The 18,493-nt window shown below is 43.1% G+C and overlaps 3 protein-coding genes and 1 long non-coding RNA gene across 11 annotated transcripts in view; 1 reads left to right on the top strand and 3 right to left on the bottom strand.

The window, feature by feature from the left end:
• Positions 1 to 1,222: 1,222 nt before the first annotated feature.
• Positions 1,223 to 2,265, bottom strand: LOC139389827 (uncharacterized). The gene is made up of 3 exons (XR_011629432.1): positions 2,087 to 2,265; positions 1,496 to 1,774; positions 1,223 to 1,386 (listed from the first exon to the last, which is right to left on the bottom strand). It is a non-coding gene; the product is annotated as an uncharacterized lncRNA (long non-coding RNA).
• A 3,984-nt stretch (positions 2,266 to 6,249) lies between these two features.
• On the bottom strand, positions 6,250 to 14,470 carry LOC139389825 (uracil-DNA glycosylase-like). 5 transcript variants are annotated; one of them, XR_011629429.1, is made up of 8 exons: positions 14,257 to 14,470; positions 13,514 to 13,711; positions 13,330 to 13,425; positions 13,059 to 13,156; positions 10,687 to 10,775; positions 7,548 to 7,726; positions 6,927 to 7,442; positions 6,250 to 6,868 (listed from the first exon to the last, which is right to left on the bottom strand). XR_011629429.1 is itself a non-coding variant. In XM_071136795.1 (7 exons), the coding sequence occupies exons 1-7, from the start codon at positions 14,350 to 14,352 to the stop codon at positions 7,302 to 7,304; spliced, it is 897 nt and encodes a 298-aa protein (XP_070992896.1). In that variant the 5' UTR covers positions 14,353 to 14,470; the 3' UTR covers positions 6,250 to 7,301. The 5 variants fall into 5 exon arrangements, 2 of the variants coding, with proteins under 2 accessions (XP_070992896.1, XP_070992897.1); XR_011629431.1 differs by lacking the exon at positions 14,257 to 14,470 and having other exon boundaries at positions 6,250 to 6,523; positions 6,658 to 6,868; positions 13,514 to 13,902; XR_011629430.1 differs by lacking the exon at positions 14,257 to 14,470 and having other exon boundaries at positions 13,514 to 13,902.
• On the top strand, positions 13,962 to 17,059 carry LOC139389826 (DNA oxidative demethylase ALKBH2-like). The gene is made up of 4 exons (XM_071136797.1): positions 13,962 to 14,077; positions 15,737 to 16,052; positions 16,138 to 16,336; positions 16,611 to 17,059. Exons 2-4 carry the CDS (start codon positions 15,794 to 15,796, stop codon positions 16,918 to 16,920), a joined length of 768 nt encoding a protein of 255 aa, XP_070992898.1. The 5' UTR covers positions 13,962 to 14,077; positions 15,737 to 15,793; the 3' UTR covers positions 16,921 to 17,059.
• The window catches only part of LOC139389824 (ubiquitin carboxyl-terminal hydrolase 30-like), a 20,863-nt gene continuing 19,429 nt past the window's right edge, over positions 17,060 to 18,493 (bottom strand). For all 4 annotated transcript variants that reach the window (XM_071136793.1, XM_071136791.1, XM_071136794.1 and 1 more), the window contains exon 13: positions 17,060 to 18,363. In XM_071136793.1, the coding sequence (XP_070992894.1) occupies positions 18,117 to 18,363 (247 nt within the window). In that variant the 3' untranslated portion in view covers positions 17,060 to 18,116. The remainder of the gene's footprint in view (positions 18,364 to 18,493) is intronic.

Raw genomic sequence — 18,493 nt, 5'->3', positions numbered from 1 at the left:
AGTGATTATTTCCAGACAAATGGCTGAAGACAGTGATTACATATCAAGTACCTCCACATTTCCTAATCTAGTAACACCCATTTAGCCAAAAAACATCTTGGTTGAAGTAACGCAAATCTTTTGTGAAACGACTACCAGTATTCTGAGATGTTTTTGAGAACAGTCCAATTATTCCTACAGGTAGGCAATCTCTGGGATCTAAAAGGCAGTGCCTCCTAAATCGCTGTAAAAGACGAGGGGGACATTCATGATTTTAATATGACAGGAGGTCAAAGTAGAGCAGCATAATCTTTTGTACTGTTAAAGCACAATCCTACAGGTAAGCCATTGGGGCTGGATAATTACACTTCTGAGGGGTGTTTTCTGTGGCACACATGGCTGTGGTGGTATGGGTTGGCAGGGGAGTAGGTGTCCAGTCTGGCTCAGTGCTCCGGGGCTCTACTCCTCCAACAGTAGACGGAGCCGTCTCACCCGCTCATAGAAGAGTAGGTAGGCGTTGGAGGACAGCACCTCCTGCAGACTGGCCTTGCGTACAGAGTCATCAGAAACCCACAGCCACTGGGAGCTGAATGGAGAGGGGCTGTGGGGCGAGGGAGGGCAGCGGCGGTAAGTGACAAAGTGTCCTGAGTTCATGTCACCATGGTGAACCAACACAGCCATCAGTTGAAAGTGGTATTCTGAGGAGCTGTGGAGAGACATGGTGTATTCAACAGTGTTATCAGAGTACACACTATAATTCCAAGACAATTTACTGAGTTTGTATAATTGGTTCTTCTCTTTATTGATATGAAAAGGCTGTTTAAGATTATCAGGTTGCGTTTACCTGTAGTCATATGTGAGGTTGACCTGTGGGTTCAACCCAGGAGAATGGAGAAAGACAGACGAACAGGTTCCATTGGACAGAGGCTTGTTGTTGTTATGGTGTTCTATATCTGAAAATAAGTAGAATACAGTATGATCTTAGTGTTGTACAAGGCCTTTCAAGGGTTTGTAAAACAACAATTACATTATGTCCTCAATCAAATTCCAAATAATCTAAGGCCAATTTCCAAGAACACACTAAGAACAATCATGACAGTTCTCAGTCCTCTCAGGCTGAAAAGGTAAGAGATCATAAGACAAGCAATTTAGTTCCAGGAAGACAATTTAAAGTCAGTAGCGTCTATGAATGGGCTAGTCAGGTGTATGGTACAGGAGACTCCATAGTGGAGCAGGTGACTTACCTCCAGGATGTTCATAACAAAGAAGAAAAGCAGCAGGAATGCAGGGGCGAAGATAAGGCGGTCTAAGAGCAAGCGTTTCACCATGCAGTATGGAACAGTGGTAGGCATCAACACCTCCATAAGTTGGTAAAAGTAATGGCTTACAGGCCCAGTAATGAGCAACCTGAAACAAAAACGGGAAACTTCAATAGCTGTGTTCATTATACAGTACATGGCATTTTTTTTTTAAACGAATTCAAGTGATTTGGAACTGATTTTAATCACATGCCTACCCATAAAAGGCAAAGCGGGCAGGTCCTGAAATGTCAATCTCCTTCACTGGGGTCCCTTCTTTGGCCTTTCGTTTTGCTTCCAATGCTTGCGATAGAAGATTTCCCATTGCCGAGAGAATGCCACTGAAAAAGATGTAGACCGTTTATTTGTACTCATGCCATGGTAGTGGTTAAAGTTTGAAGAAAGTTTTCTTCTTTAAGTGCATTGAAACAATGCAACTATGACAGAAACTGTTGTCAGGAAAGATGAGGGAGGTTCTTAGAGCAGAGGCTGATTGGCTGAAAACAGACAGAGCAAAGTAGAAAGGTCTTGGCAAAAGGATATGTTTACCTTGCCTAGGCATAGTTTGCAAATTATCAAGTAGCTCCATACCCTTACGATGTCTACCACAAATTAGTTAATGCAAGTCAGTTAAGAACAATTTCTGTATGAGTGATCAGTTGTAATTGTTGTCAATTGTTAGGTGTTACACTAGTTAGCTATAAGATAACGAGAAAGACCCCTGCAAGCTAACTAGCTAATAACAATAGCTAATGATCCCATTATATTCAAACTATTTCAATAGGCTAGCTACCGTTAGCTATACTGACCTCGTCACGGATTTGGTAAGAATTGGGTAATTCTTCAGCAGAATCAAGTATTGATGCAGCAGTCGCACATGGAAGGCAGAGTCTCGAATCGGTAAACTTTGTACAGGCATTGTCACGCTAGATATGTTGCATTTAGACGATACGTTTTGTGTTTGAAGGACCACCACCGCACAGATGTGTCTGGCACGATGACAGATATGTTTGGACAAATTATGTATATAAACCCTGGATTGCTAATGCTATGCATGGATCCCATGCAGCGACCCAAAAAAACGACTCCGAAAAAGAGGGAAACGAGGCGGTCTTCTGGTCAGACTCCGGAGACGGGCACATCGTGCACCATTCCCTAGCATTCTTCTTGCCAATGTCCAGTCTCTTGACAACAAGGTTGATGAAATCCGAGCAAGGGTAGCATTCCAGAGGGACATCAGAGACTGTAACGTTCTTTGCTTCACGGAAACGTGGCTTACTGGAGAGACGCTATCCGAAGCGGTGCAGCCAACAGGTTTCTCCACGCATCGCGCAGACAAGAAAAAACATCTTTCTGGTAAAAAGAGGGGCGGGGGCGTATGCCTTATGACTAACGTGACATGGCGTGATGAAAGAAACATACAGGAACTCAAATCCTTCTGTTCACCTGATTTAGAATTCCTCACAATCAAATGTAGACCGCATTATCTACCAAGAGAATTCTCTTCGATTATAATCACAGCCGTATATATCCCCCCCCCCAAGCAGACACATCGTTGGCTCTGAATGAACTTTATTTGACTCTTTGCAAACTGGAAACCATTTATCCGGAGGCTGCATTCATTGTAGCTGGGGATTTTAACAAGGCTAATCTGAAAACAAGACTCCCCAAATTTTATCAGCATATCGATTGCGCAACCAGGGGTGGAAAGACCTTGGATCATTGTTACTCTAACTTCCGCGACGCATATAAGGCCCTGCCCCGCCCCCCTTTCGGAAAAGCTGACCACGACTCCATTTTGTTGATCCCTGCCTACAGACAGAAACTAAAACAAGAGGCTCCCACGCTGAGGTCTGTCCAACGCTGGTCCGACCAAGCTGACTCCACACTCCAAGACTGCTTCCATCATGTGGACTGGGACATGTTTCGTATTGCGTCAGACAACAACATTGAGGAATACGCTGATTCGGTGTGCGAGTTCATTAGAACGTGCGTTGAAGATGTCGTTCCCATAGCAACGATTAAAACATTCCCTAACCAGAAACCGTGGATTGATGGCAGCATTCGTGTGAAACTGAAAGCGCGAACCACTGCTTTTAATCAGGGCAAGGTGTCTGGTAACATGACCGAATACAAACAGTGCAGCTATTCCCTCCGCAAGGCTATCAAACAAGCTAAGCGTCAGTACAGAGACAAAGTAGAATCTCAATTCAACGGCTCAGACACAAGAGGCATGTGGCAGGGTCTACAGTCAATCACGGACTACAGGAAGAAATCCAGCCCAGTCACGGACCAGGATGTCCTGCTCCCAGGCAGACTAAATAACTTTTTTGCCCGCTTTGAGGACAATACAGTGCCACTGACACGGCCTGCAACGAAAACTTGTGGTCTCTCCTTCACTGCAGCCGAGGTGAGTAAGACATTTAAACGTGTTAACCCTCGCAAGGCTGCAGGCCCAGACGGCATCCCCAGCCGCGCCCTCAGAGCATGCGCAGACCAGCTGGCCGGTGTGTTTACGGACATATTCAATCAATCCCTATACCAGTCTGCTGTTCCCACATGCTTCAAGAGGGCCACCATTGTTCCTGTTCCCAAGAAAGCTAAGGTAACTGAGCTAAACGACTACCGCCCCGTAGCACTCACTTCCGTCATCATGAAGTGCTTTGAGAGACTAGTCAAGGACCATATCACCTCCACCCTACCTGACACCCTAGACCCACTCCAATTTGCTTACCGCCCAAATAGGTCCACAGACGATGCAATCTCAACCACACTGCACACTGCCCTAACCCATCTGGACAAGAGGAATACCTATGTGAGAATGCTGTTCATTGACTACAGCTCGGCATTCAACACCATAGTACCCTCCAAGCTCGTCATCAAGCTCGAGACCCTGGGTCTCGACCCCGCCCTGTGCAACTGGGTACTGGACTTCCTGACGGGCCGCCCCCAGGTGGTGAGGGTAGGCAACAACATCTCCTCCCCGCTGATCCTCAACACTGGGGCCCCACAAGGGTGCGTTCTGAGCCCTCTCCTGTACTCCCTGTTCACCCACGACTGCGTGGCCACGCACGCCTCCAACTCAATCATCAAGTTTGCGGACGACACAACAGTGGTAGGCTTGATTACCAACAACGACGAGACGGCCTACAGGGAGGAGGTGAGGGCCCTCGGAGTGTGGTGTCAGGAAAATAACCTCACACTCAACGTCAACAAAACTAAGGAGATGATTGTGGACTTCAGGAAACAGCAGAGGGAACACCCCCCTATCCACATCGATGGAACAGTAGTGGAGAGGGTAGCAAGTTTTAAGTACCTCGGCATACACATCACAGACAAACTGAATTGGTCCACTCACACAGACAGCATTGTGAAGAAGGCGCAGCAGCGCCTCTTCAACCTCAGGAGGCTGAAGAAATTCGGCTTGTCACCAAAAGCACTCACAAACTTCTACAGATGCACAATCGAGAGCATCCTGGCGGGCTGTATCACCGCCTGGTACGGCAACTGCTCCGCCCTCAACCGTAAGGCTCTCCAGAGGGTAGTGAGGTCTGCACAACGCATCACCGGGGGCAAACTACCTGCCCTCCAGGACACCTACACCACCCGATGTCACAGGAAGGCCATAAAGATCATCAAGGACATCAACCACCCGAGCCACTGCCTGTTCACCCCGCTATCATCCAGAAGGCGAGGTCAGTACAGGTGCATCAAAGCTGGGACCGAGAGACTGAAAAACAGCTTCTATCTCAAGGCTATCAGACTGTTAAACAGCCACCACTAACATTGAGTGGCTGCTGCCAACACACTGACACTGACTCAACTCCAGCCACTTTAATAATGGGAATTGATGGGAAATTATGTAAATATATCACTAGCCACTTTAAACAATGCTACCTTATATAATGTTACTTACCCTACATTATTCATCTCATAGGCATACGTATATACTGTACTCTATATCATCGACTGTATCCTTATGTAATACATGTATCACTAGCCACTTTAACTATGCCACTTTGTTTACATACTCATCTCATATGTATATACTGTACTCGATACAATCTACTGTATCTGCCTATGCTGCTCTGTACCATCACTCATTCATATATCCTTATGTACATATTCTTTATCCCCTCACACTGTGTACAAGACAGTAGTTTTGAAATTGTTAGTTAGATTACTTGTTGGTTATTACTGCATTGTCGGAACTAGAAGCACAAGCATTTCGCTACACTCGCATTAACATCTGCTAACCATGTGTATGTGACAAATAAAATTTGATTTGATTTATGTACTTGCCAACGAGAGAATTTGAACCCACCGGTCGGCCATATTGCCACTACCTAGAACTAGAAGTAGTCCTCGATAGGAGTGGATGGAATTCTACAGTATTTTAATGAATGGTTTCAAGGGGAAAAAAACATGTATTTACGTTTTTTTTGTAGAGGGGACAGTAACATTACAAAATCATACTTTAGGGAAATGTTTTTATATATATTTTCATTTTTATGTTAAGCTCACATAATATAATGTAAAAGTATATATTAAGTTGTCAATAATATAAACATGGAACAAACAAATGCAGACATGAAAATGTAAAAAATTCTATAGCTTCCAAAATATTTTTTACAACGTGGGGGAGTGCGAAGATGGAAGGGGGGCGGCTTCAAAACCGTACCCCATGGGTCGTCCTCTAGTGTATATATAAATCATTGGTATGGCCCTATAGTCATTGGTCTGGCCAGTAGCCACTCAAGGTCTGGAACGTAACCTGACAGTGGGCGGATTCGATTACGCTAAACTGTCCATGTATGGCACGTGACAGTGAAAGTGCAAAAACGGTGAGGGAGGAGCCCCTTCCCATATCGAACACTAATCTGCACCGCTCGGCCATTTTGTCAACAAGTGTTCATTTGGAAGACAGATAAAGCAATGAGTTTTGCATTTGAAAACAGAATCCTTCTCATTATTCGCTGTGGGCTTTGTATTTATTAGGGATCCCCATTAATCTTCCTGGGGTCCAAACATATTAAAGCACTTACATTACATATAAAATTGGGCACCAGGCTCAAACCCGAGAGGCAGCCCGGTTCCAAAACAAATGCAATCAACTTTCAACTGGTGCAAAACACCGGGCAATCGAACCCCCCTCACTTCATGCAGCACATTACCTTTTTTATTTGAATCATGTCAACTTAGAGCATAATTTCCCAAACTCGGTTATGGGGACCCCAAGGGGTACCCTAGCACTACACCGCTGATTAAAATATATCAAAACTTTATGAATAGTTGAATATTTCATAATCAACTCTGTATTGCTAGGGCAAAAACCAGAACATGGCACCCCATGAGGTCCCCAGGACTGAGTTTGGGAAACGCTGACAGAGACATCAACCCCAGAGGAAACATTCTAAATAGATTCTTCATATTGATTACAGTATCATAAAACAGCCTTGAATAACAATATGTTTATTTTTAAAGTAGAAAAGCATAATACAAAATGTACTAAAAATCAAGAACAGAATAATTACATATTTACAGACCAGACACATTTAGCTCAGGGTTTCACAAACCCAGTCCTGGGTTTCCTAAAAAAAAATCTGATTCAAATAACCAGCTCATCAAGCTTTGATTACTTGAATCAGCTGTGTGGTGCTAAGGCAAAAACCAAAATGTGCACCCAGAGGTGGGGCCAGGACTGAGTTTGGGAAACCTTGATATAACTGCTATGTTTTGACATAACAAAGTGATACTTGTTGAGGTATTACTTAGCTTGAATGTAGATCAAATCCAATTACATTTTAAAGGGTGCAAACTGAAAAACCAGAGTAAAAACTATAATCTGCCAATAAAGGAAATTAGTATGAACTTGCCCACTGCAGTAAACATTTACAAACATGTCACCCAGATATTTGATAACAAAAATAATACCATAAGCTTATGGTTTGGTAGCAGTAGTGATGAATCTAGTTAGTTGCATTTTGGAATCCCCACCATGAAAATAAGGCTGTGTGGGACATCTCAAAGTGCCTTCCAGTCTATGGGCTCCTTCCCTGATTTCTCCAGCAACTCATTGGTCTTGGAAAAGTGCTTGCATCCAAAGAAGCCTCGATGAGCAGATAAAGGGGAGGGGTGTACAGTGGGAAGGACATGGTGACGTTTCTACAGAGGATAAAGACAAAAGACCATTAAGCGGAGGTCAGTGGATTGTGTCAAGAATAGAAAAGTGTTTGTTTCACTATTAATACAATATTACATTTAACCAACCCTATCAATAGCTGCTCCCTTCTTCTGAGCATAGGCCCCCCACAGCATGAAGACGAGGCCCTCCCGGTTGGAGCTGAGCCACTGCACCACAGCGTCAGTGAAAGTTTCCCAGCCCTTGTCTTTGTGAGAGTTGGCCTGGTGAGCTCGGACGGTCAGCACAGCATTGAGCAGCAAGACACCTGGAAAGAGAAGCATTATGCCAGTTAGCTCCTGATAACTGCACATCAAGGCATTGAAGTTCATCAATGTCCAATTCATACTTCAATTTACTTGTTCTGATTATCTGCATGATCCTGAATAGTGCCTGCATTCATGACAGTCCTAAGATATTGCATCAGGAGTCTATTATATCTATACTGTATGTCTATAGCCAAACTTGCTAGACCAGGGGTGCCAAACTTAGGGCTGGCCTATATTGCCAAAATATATCACAACAAATTGGGACGGTATTTGATGTTTTGGAATAATAAAAAGTTCTACATTTCCTTTATGAGTAGTGCATGACCCTAGGGTGGCAACACATACATTCAATGGGTCTTTCTCCATTCTGAATGAGTTGAACAGTGTAAAACAAACTTCAACCAAAAATTATTCAGTATTTTCATCCATTTCTGCATTTCCTGCACTCATTTGAGATCATTTCCACATTGGGTTGCATGATATGGGCAAAACAATCTTGGCCTTAGTTTTAACCAAATATTGCAATTGCAATTTGACTAGCGATTTACATCAAAACACTTGGGTGAACTGTTGGAATGGAAATAGAATGAGGAGTTATTGTGACAAGGTAGTAACCAATGTGTTGGTTAGTGTTTCATTGGGGACCCTATAATCTTTGACTACATTAAATGTTTTTTTCCCGTTGCTACTTCTATTCATGCGGACATGACGACAAATTTCAAGATACAAGAACCATTTGAACAGTTTTCTACTACAGAGGATGGACCGGAAAGAGCATGGAGATGTGGAATTGGACAGTGAGGAAGAAGGAAAGAAGTGGAGTGTAGAGGGAAGCGGTATGGTGAAGAAGATTGACATCAAGTACAAAAAGCAAAAAAAAGTACCACAGTAGCTCAGAAATTTCACCTGACGAGAGAGAATGAATTACCTGCGGTGGCAGATCGTCGAGGTCGAGTTTTGTCCCAATGATGATAAAGATCATTGTGGCCCAGTGAGTGAGCTTTTGAGAGAATGGATCCTTGTCTTCTGGCTGATTCATATGTGGTGTCAGGTTGGGTGGAGAAGAGCTTGGGGACTGTTGAATCTGTGAAAGTACCTTGAAGTGGACTCAATGCTTTTTTGTGTGTTGTCCGTGAAAAGACTTGCTTTGCTCTCAGGAGCAGGGCATCGCTAAAAGGAGTGATAAGTGGAATCGCGTTAAGTGTTGAGGATCAACTGAAATGGAAGATTCCTGGTGTCTGTGACGACCGCCATTTGGTGCGAAGCAGACCCGGTGGAGAGCGTGGTGAAACAGAAGACACGGTTTGTCCTGCTGAGTTTTAATGCAGTCCTTTCACGACAAAGTCAAGTTAGGATGTGTCAGTTATCCTGTGAGTGCTTTTGTCCCGAACCGATCACAGTGTTGTAGGTGCTAAGCTTATGGTCATGTCGCAGCAGTGTGTAGAAGGAAGATTCCTAAAGAAGTGTGCAGGAGGGCATGAGACAAAGAGATGTGTAATATCTGTGGAAAAAGCTGTGTGTTAATGTTGCTGGAGATCAGAAGAGTCCGGTGAGAGAAAGGCAGGTCGAGGTTGACTGGGCCAGAGGAGTACAGAAGGTGTCTTATGTTGAGGCTGTGAAGGGAGTAGTAGAGGAAGATGGGTCCAGGGCGAGTGATCCTAAGAGGTTCCCTGAGAGTAAGCGGAGGCCAATGGAGAGTAATAGAAATAACATGTACTTCAGTAAGATTTGCTTCTTAGCGTTCATAGCCTTGGTTATCAACTGTCCTGCAGAAATGGAATGTCAACCACAGAATATAGATGTTGTGGTGGCAGCTGCAGGGAAATAGATGTTACTGCAGAGGAGTTAAAGTGTGTTGAATGATAGTGTCCCGTCCTCCCAGGCTGCCAGCCTGGTGTAGGATCAGATAGGGACAATTAGTGGAATAGTGGTGAGGTTAATGGGTGTAGAGCAATTTCTTTCCCCTTTTATTTCACAAAGTGTAATGAATTCACAGTCTTTAACAGTAGGCTTTTAAAGGGCTTGATCTGAGAAATAGATGAATGGGGAGGGGGCCATAACAGGCTTCACACAGGCTTCACACTCCAGTAGGTGGTGGTGCATGCACCTTTCCGTTGCTTGCGATCCGCCAATACAAATTTTAAATAGCATTCATGCTTTGCATAGAACTCTTTAATTTAGAAGATAATGTTGCACAAACATGTTGATTTAGGCCTACACAATCAATATTAGCTAACTGCGTTTGCTCGGACTCAGTACATTTATTAGCTAGCTAGCAATTAGCATTAGAGGCTAAAACGATTTATTTTAGCCACAACTTTCTAAGAAGTTGCACAGTACGATACAAACTAATTGTGTAAATATATTACGCTTGTGGAATATATTAAGACGCAAAGTGGAAATCAGCATCGTTATCAACATCGTGTTCCATGTGCGGCATTGACCATGCAGACTGGATCAAGCAAGTGGTCTCTTGGTCGAGCAAAAACAACTGCGCTCCTTGAGTGACGGTGCAGGGCTTGGTCTGTGTGGAAAGCGGAATGAGAGAGAGGAGAGACGACTCAAGTAGGTGGAGTAAACTATAAAAACGGACACTACACACGGTTGAGTAGCGTCTCACATTTCACAAACAATATTCATAGATTTTTTTTTTTACATTGAAATAACATAGAAAGTAAAGTGGAATCCAAACCGGTCCGTGCATCGATACCGGTATATTGTAAAATACAGTATACCGCCCACCCCTAGTCAAACTCAATTCCTCAAGGGCTCGTCTCTCTGCTGGCTTTCTTCATTTTGCTTTCAATTAGTGTCCACTTAAGACCTAGACAACCAGGCAAGGGGAGTTCCTAACTAATCAATGACTTTAACTGATCAATAAGGCAGAAGGGAGGAGCGTAAACTTGCAGACATTATGCCCTCCTGAGACACGTGTGCTAGACTATTGTGCCTACAGTACCTTGTTTAGCCCATCCAGTTAAATCTCCATGTCCAGGGTGCTGGAAGCCCTCTATATCAGACGCCAATTCTTTGTACATATTCAACAAGCTGAAAAAAAGAAGAGGCAATACATTTGACGATGTGGCAACTGTGTCAATGATATGAAAAACTAAAACCAATACCGAATAAAAAAAAGGCAAAAAAGCTAAATGTCCTTCACACAGATAAATATAGAGTGCCTTCAGAAAGTATTCACACCCCTTGACTTTCTCCACATTTTGTTGTTACAGCCTGAATTAAAACACTTATTAAAAATGTAGATTTTGTTTTACACTGGCCTACACACAATACCCCATAATGTCAAAGTGGAATTATGTTTTTTGATTTATTTATACTTTTTTACAAATGAAAAGCTGAAATGTCTTGAGTCAATAAGTTTTCTACTTCTTTATTATGGCAAGCCTAAATAAGTTCAGGAGAAAAAATGTGCTTAACAAGTCACATAAGTTAAATGCCCTCACTGTGTGCAATAACAGTCTTTAACATGATTTTTTGAATGACTACGTCATCTCTGTATCTCACATACAATTACCTAAGGTCCCTCAGTCGAGCAGTGAATTTCAAACAGATTCAACCACAAAGACCAGGGAGGCCTCACAAAGGGCCCCTATTGGTAGACATTGAATATCCTTAAAGAATGGTGAAGTTATTAAGTACACTTTGGATGGTGTATCAATAACAGTTGGTTGGTGGCACCTTAATTGGGGAGGACAGACTCATGGTAATTGCTAGAGCAGAATTAGTGGAATAGTATCAAATACATAGAACACATGGTTTCCATGTGTTTGAATCCATTCCATTTACTCCGTTATTATCCTCCCCTCAGCAGCCTCCACTGGTATCAATACACCCAGTCACTACAAAGTCACTAACTCAATTGCCCGGAGAGGAAGGAAACCGCTCAGGGATTTCACCATGACGCCAATAGGGAATTTAAAACAGTTAAAGAGACTAAAGGCTGTGATAGGAGAAAACTGAGGATACATAAACATTGTAGTTCTCCACAATACTAACCTAATTAAACAGTGAAAAGAAAGAAGCCTGCACAGAATAAAAATATTCCAAAACATTTATCCTGTTTGCAAAAAGGCACTAAAGTAAAACTGCAAAAAAAAATTGGCAAAGAAATTACCTTTATGTCCCGTACACAAAGCGTTATGTTTGGGGCAAATCCAACCCAACCAGGGCCTAAAATTAACACCCGCCACCTGTCAAATGTGGGTAGATTTTGGCATTGGTGTGTAAGATGTCTATTTCACCAACCACGTTGACAGATGGTCAGGGCTCAACAGTGCGAGCATTTCACTCACATGTGAATAAAAAGTCAAGTATGATCACATTTATATTAAAATAAATGGTGCAGAAGCTGTCTTCAAAGTATTTCTGCCGTTTTGTTTCATAGTTGGTCAATTAAATCGCACCAAGACAAAGAACGACGAATCCTATTTAGCCTATTCCACCTCACTGCCTGGCTGGGGGCTGTGCGCATGTAAAGAGCTGAGTGAAAGATTCATTTTTACACCTCGATCACACCGACAGCATGAACGTACTTCTGGTACACCAGAAGTACATTCATTTCCAATGGAACACTGCATTTGCCTGGCAGCATGGCGTTGCAGAGGCAGTTGCAGTGCGTTGTGTGGTGCTTACGTTGAACGTATGCGTCAAACTGTATGTGTAGACGGCTTGACAGAAATGGTAGCAGAAGGTGAAGGTTGAAATTTTGTTGCACACATATCCAGATGATTCCGCATACTATTTTGAGCAATGAACACCATTCAATTCAGTCGTCAGTTGAATGGTGTTTCCTCCGACACATTGGTGCAGCTGGCTTCCGAGTTAAGCGGGCTGGTGTTAAGAAGCTTGGTTTGGCGAGTCATGTTTCGGGGGATGCATGACTCAACTTACGCCTTTCCCAAGCCTGTTGGGGAGTTGTAGTGACAAGACAGGATCGCAAGTGGATATCACGAAATTGAGGAGAAAAAGGGGGTTAAATAAAATAAAAAGACACCCAAAAAGACTCACAGCTGTAGTCATTGCCAAAGGTGATTCTAACATGTATTGACCAAGGGGGTTGAATACCAATCTAATCAAGACAGAGTTTTATTTTTCATATTATTATTATTATTATTTTATTTTTTACAGATGTTAGAATTCTTCTTCCACATTGACATTCAAGTATTTTGTGTAGATCATTGACAAAAAAATATATTTAAAAGACATTTCTAAAGGCACTGTATGTATTAAACCATACATTTTATTACAGGAAACATATTCCCCTTGCCTGGATATGTTCAACATGGTCTACAACGTAATAATACTGTAGACTACCTGGGTGGAGGTGGGATAGGTCTCTGCACACTGAAGCATAATCCATGGGCTTGGTTTGGACCGTGATATGGGTCCTGACCGAGGACTACAACCTTGACCTGTACCAAGGAGAAATGGCTCTGAACATTATGGGCAGTGCAGTGGTTCTTCCCCCTGGAAATAACTTGTACAGTCTAACCCTATGAGTTGGCTCATACTGTACATTAGCGGGGTCTGCCCCTTAATATGAAAAACTGTACATGTGCCATTGTTGTCAAAAACCTAAACTTACATCTTGGATGTCACACATCTGTGTCCAGGTGAAAACATGCTGAGGGGGTGGGTAGACAGTGTTCAGTTTCCTCTCTCCATTAACGAAAGACATCAACTGAAACAGTAAGGAGCGAAGGGAATTTGATTATGCCCATTTGTGATAATCTGTATGATGTAGCTATGTGTGGGTAGACCCATCTTACGTTTATGAAATAAGGCTTTCCAAACTCAGAGACCAAACTCTTTCTCCAACTCTCCCCAAATTCATCCGGTGTGTTACTGGCGGACAGTTTCTCCAACGCAGCTTGCTTGTTTTTGGCGATTCGGGCCAGCAGTTCTGGACACACTGGAGAAGGGGGTGACTCCGTCGTTCCGTTGCCTGATAGCTTCAGCTTCTTCACCTTGGTATATTGAGCAAAATGCAAGGTTGGTGAAACACGTGTGGCTGTTAATGGTGCAGCTAAAAACATTATTGGAGAACGTCTCAAATATGGTACATTCATTGCAAGCATTTTAGCCAGCTAGCAACATGTTCTAAATCTACTACGAAATTTCCTAAACACTGACGCCAGTGACGCCACCCCCTGTGATCGCTGATGGTAAAGATATCGCGGGATTTGTGTTAAGGTCAAAGATGGTTTAGAATACTGGTTTGAAACCCATGTTGTATGGTCTTTTCAATGTTATCACATAAAATGTAACAATTGAATCAATTATTTTGTTAGTTAGCAAGCAGATTATTGTAATAACAGCGTCAAGACAACAAGGTACGTGCTGGTGAAACAGTATATAACCTGATTTCAATGTGTATACATGCAACTTTAGGTTAAAAGTTGTAATGTACAGAATGTTAGCTACCTAAAATAGTTACACAATTGCACCGTTTTGTATTCATGCAGCTCGCGTGCAAACAATTATTATAAATGAATAGTGCGCTAATTCTCACATGTTCTTGGGCATCCTCTCTCTCATGTTCCCCTCCCGAAGCTCTCTTCTTCGAAATGGGCGAAAAAAAAGAATTGATCGTTTTCTGCCCTATCATTTTAGTAACCTTGATTAATTTGGTAGTAGTTGACTTAGAGCTTGCTTTCCTTATTGTTCAGCAGCACTAACACAGTCCCGCTTGTTTTGAACCACTTCTCTGACAGACATTTCCCGCCAACTTGCGATGACGTATGGTAAGGTGAACGCGCGCAGGGCTTCCGTCATAGTATGGTCGGCGCTATCTAACATGGTCTCAGAGCATTTAGTATTATTCTGTACGTAATTTGGCACACTACTTAGTATGATATGTATTCATTTGTGGCTGTCCATCACCCATTTCGTATAATATGTTACAAATTACAATTCGTATTATATGTTATGAATTTGCAAAACGTACAATATAATAAGGGTACTGCAGCGCCAGCTGTGCCATCAGAGTCCTGGGTTCGCGCCCAGGCTCTGTCGTAACCGGCCGCGACCGGGAGGTCCGTGGGGCGACGCACAGTTGGCCTAGCGTCGCCCGGGTTAGGGAGGGCTTGGTCGGTAGGGGTGTCCTTGTCTCATCGCGCACCAGCGACTCCTGTGGCGGGCTGGGCGCAGTGTACGCTAGCCAAGGTGGCCAGGTGCACGGTGTTTCCTCCGGCGCAATGGTGCGGCTGGCTTCCGGGTTGGATGTGCGCTGTGTTAAAGAAGCAGCGGCTTGGTTGGTTGTGTATCGGAGGACGCATGACTTTCAACCTTCGTCTCTCCCGAGCCCGTACGGGAGTTGTAGCGATGAGACAAGATAGTAGCTACTACAACAATTGGATACTACGAAATTGGGGAGAAAAAGGGGTAATATTAAAAAAAAAATGTCAAATTTTTAAAAAAGTTGCTAATTAGCTCAAATGCTAAAGATGTCCATGATGAGACACACAATCTTTAGGTTGCTAGACGTTCACTTTATATTCCAACCCATTCACCAAGACCAACTATTTGAGGTTGAAATTTAAAATGGTTAAGGCAGTGTTTACCAAACTCGGTCCTGGGGACCCCAGGGGGTGCACGTTTTGATAAATTGATTATTTGAATCAGCTGTGTAGTGCTATGGCAACAACAAAAATGTGCACCCCTTGGGGTCCCCAGGACCGAGTTTGGGAAACGCTGGGTAAGGGTAGAGGTTAAGGTAAGGGTTAGGGTTTAAGTGTAGGGACTTCCCAAGGACCCCGGGTGGAACTGTCCATCATAGTGTGCATTTTTTACCTGTTTACGTCAATGGTTATAATTCAATGTTCATACTTGAGATTAGCAAGGTATTAAACTGTAATGGCCAAGTATAGTGATATGTTGTAAACTTTCTACTCACGTATTTAGTAATTAATTATCCTATGCTATACGTTTATCTGTAGGCCTATTCCTCCTGTTATCCGTACTCCTGCGTTCTCTTTTCATTCTTGGTCTAGGACATTATTACAAGGAAGTTTTCTCATGTTTGTGAGCACAGAGCAAGAAGGTGGCTGATGGATACATTTGTGAGTCAATCCAGGAAGCGCTATATTGATGGAACAACAGATGAACAGAGAGAACCTGTGTTGAAAAAATGTAAAGAGGAAGAATGCAATCAGGGGATTGTAAAGGAGGATGTGAAGGAGGAGTTCTCTCAGTCTTGGCAGAAGATTGAAGCAGAGGGACTGGACTGTGACTATGCTCTACTCTTTCCTAAAGAGGAAGCAGACTGCCTCTACACACAGCTGGAGGAGGAGGTAGTCTACCTCACAGGTATACAATTGTCACACTCAATTCAGTGACAGTTCAGATACATTTCTTCTTGGTATGTAGATGAGCCATTCTTGTTTTGTTACAGGAGATAAAACAAAGATTCAGGTGTTTGGGAAGGTTTACAATGTCCCCAGAAAGCAGGCGTCTTGTGGGGACGCAGGACTAACCTACACCTATTCTGGAGTGAGTCTTCAGGCTAGCCCGTGGACTCCAACCTTGGAGTACATTCGTGATGCTGTTACAAAGGCAACAGGGCAAACCTTCAACTTCGTCCTGATTAACAGGTGAGTCTGTCTACACTGCTATAGAAGATTCTACATCTACAGGGGTGTATTCATTATGTCTTGCAACGGAAACAGTTTACCGTTTAAGAACCAAATAGAACCAAATTGAGCAAAACAGGGAGAGACCTACTTGAATTTGTCCAATAGTTAGTAGTCCAATAGCTAGTTTTCGTTGCAAAACGTTTTCTGTTTGGAGTAAACGGTTTCGGTTTAATAAATACACTCTAGGACTGTTCGACTGTGATTCCATTGTAGCTGCTCCTGGTTTTCTCAGGTACAAAGATGGACATGATCACATGGGTGAGCACCGTGATGATGAGCGGGAACTGGACCCCCTCTGTCCCATCGCCTCTGTATCCCTGGGGGCGGTCCGGGACTTTGTTTTCAGACACCGGGAGTCACGGGGAAAACAGCGCCGACGGCAGATCAACCCGGTGAAGCTTGAACTGGCCCACGGAAGCCTGCTCCTCATGAACTCTCCCACAAACACCCACTGGTACCACAGCCTGCCAGCCCGCAAGAGGGTCCTCACACCCCGCATCAACCTTACCTTCAGACGCATCCTCCAAGACGGCAAGAAATGAGGGTCAGACATGGTCTGTTGGGAGTCTCACTTCATTGTGGCTGACGTCAGAAGCCATTGGACGTACTGTCCCCACTGCAATATTGATTCAACTAGTTTCTGAATTTGTTCATGGTCCAATTCATAAAAATCAGTCGTGGTAACTCTTTACTTATAGATTTTATTTTCATAATTGTATCTTTGAAAAATATCAACTTCTTGACAGATCACACAAATCTTCAAAATATACATTAGTGCAAATTGATCAGAAAATGGGTTAGAGGGTTATTTAGAGGTTGCATCCTAATTCAATACTTGGAGGAGAGTGAGTAAATGGCAGTATTTATAACTGGTATGCTTGTTGAGCAATACACACAGATTGTGTAGTTGTACACTGCCACCACAACTTTAAACACTTTGGCAAATCAGACAATATTTGGGGTAAATTTGTTACATTGCTATCAATTCCAATTCCGTTGCTCTATAAAAGAGTTGTAAAACTATCATGTTGCTTCAATATCATTTAGGAACAAAAATAACAATATACACATTAGCTTGATACAATGAGATCTTGTGCAACAAGCAACTGCAGAAATGATTCTACATGAAAGTAAATGGTCTGCAGGCATGTGGAGCTAGACTACAATCCAAACCACCTGCACGTTATTACAGTATTCTGAATTTGTTACACACATAGAAAAATGTAATATACAGCAGCTTATATACAATGTCAATTGAAACATTGCATTATTTTAATTAAACCTACATTAAGATATATTGAGTGATTATTTCCAGACAAATGGCTGAAGACAGTGATTACATATCAAGTACCTCCACATTTCCTAATCTAGTAACACCCATTTAGCCAAAAAACATCTTGGTTGAAGTAACGCAAATGTTTTGTGAAACGACTACCAGTATTCTGAGATGTTTTTGAGAACAGTCCAATTATTCCTACAGGTAGGCAATCTCTGGGATCTAAAAGGCAGTGCCTCCTAAATCGCTGTAAAAGACGAGGGGGACATTCATGATTTTAATATGACAGGAGGTCAAAGTAGAGCAGCATAATCTTTTGTACTGTTAAAGCACAATCCTACAGGTAAGCCATTGGGGCTGGATAATTACACTTCTGAGGGATGTTTTCTGTGGCACACATGGCTGTGGTGGTATGGGTTGGCAGGGGAGTAGGTGTCCAGTCTGGCTCAGTGCTCCGGGGCTCTACTCCTCCAACAGTAGACGGAGCCGTCTCACCCGCTCATAGAAGAGTAGGTAGGCGTTGGAGGACAGCACCTCCTGCAGACTGGCCTTGCGTACAGAGTCATCAGAAACCCACAGCCACTGGGAGCTGAATGGAGAGGGGCTGTGGGGCGAGGGAGGGCAGCGGCGGTAAGTGACAAAGTGTCCTGAGTTCATGTCACCATGGTGAACCAACACAGCCATCAGTTGAAAGTGGTATTCTGAGGAGCTGTGGAGAGACATGGTGTATTCAACAGTGTTATCAGAGTACACACTATAATTCCAAGACAATTTACTGAGTTTGTATAATTGGTTCTTCTCTTTATTGATATGAAAAGGCTGTTTAAGATTATCAGGTT

Source organism: Oncorhynchus clarkii, chromosome 30 (assembly GCF_045791955.1).
Source record: "Oncorhynchus clarkii lewisi isolate Uvic-CL-2024 chromosome 30, UVic_Ocla_1.0, whole genome shotgun sequence".
NCBI classification, from domain to species: domain Eukaryota; kingdom Metazoa; phylum Chordata; class Actinopteri; order Salmoniformes; family Salmonidae; genus Oncorhynchus; species Oncorhynchus clarkii.
Note: the sequence above shows the minus strand (reverse complement) of the source record. Positions and strands in the feature narration are given on the sequence as shown.

Bases quoted from the DNA above. Each gene is read 5' to 3' on its own strand.
- LOC139389826 (XM_071136797.1), top strand. From the start codon at position 15,794: ATGGATACATTTGTGAGTCAATCCAGGAAGCGCTATATTGATGGAACA. The intron at 16,053-16,137 runs GTATACAATTGT...GTTTTGTTACAG, and splicing joins GGAGGTAGTCTACCTCACAG to GAGATAAAACAAAGATTCAG. The intron at 16,337-16,610 runs GTGAGTCTGTCT...TGGTTTTCTCAG, and splicing joins AACTTCGTCCTGATTAACAG to GTACAAAGATGGACATGATC.
- LOC139389825 (XM_071136796.1), bottom strand. From the start codon at position 13,822: ATGCTTGCAATGAATGTACCATATTTGAGACGTTCTCCAATAATGTTT. The intron at 13,426-13,513 runs GTAAGATGGGTC...TTACTGTTTCAG, and splicing joins GAAAGCCTTATTTCATAAAC to TTGATGTCTTTCGTTAATGG. The intron at 10,776-13,058 runs GTAGTCTACAGT...TCTTTTTTTCAG, and splicing joins CCTATCCCACCTCCACCCAG to CTTGTTGAATATGTACAAAG.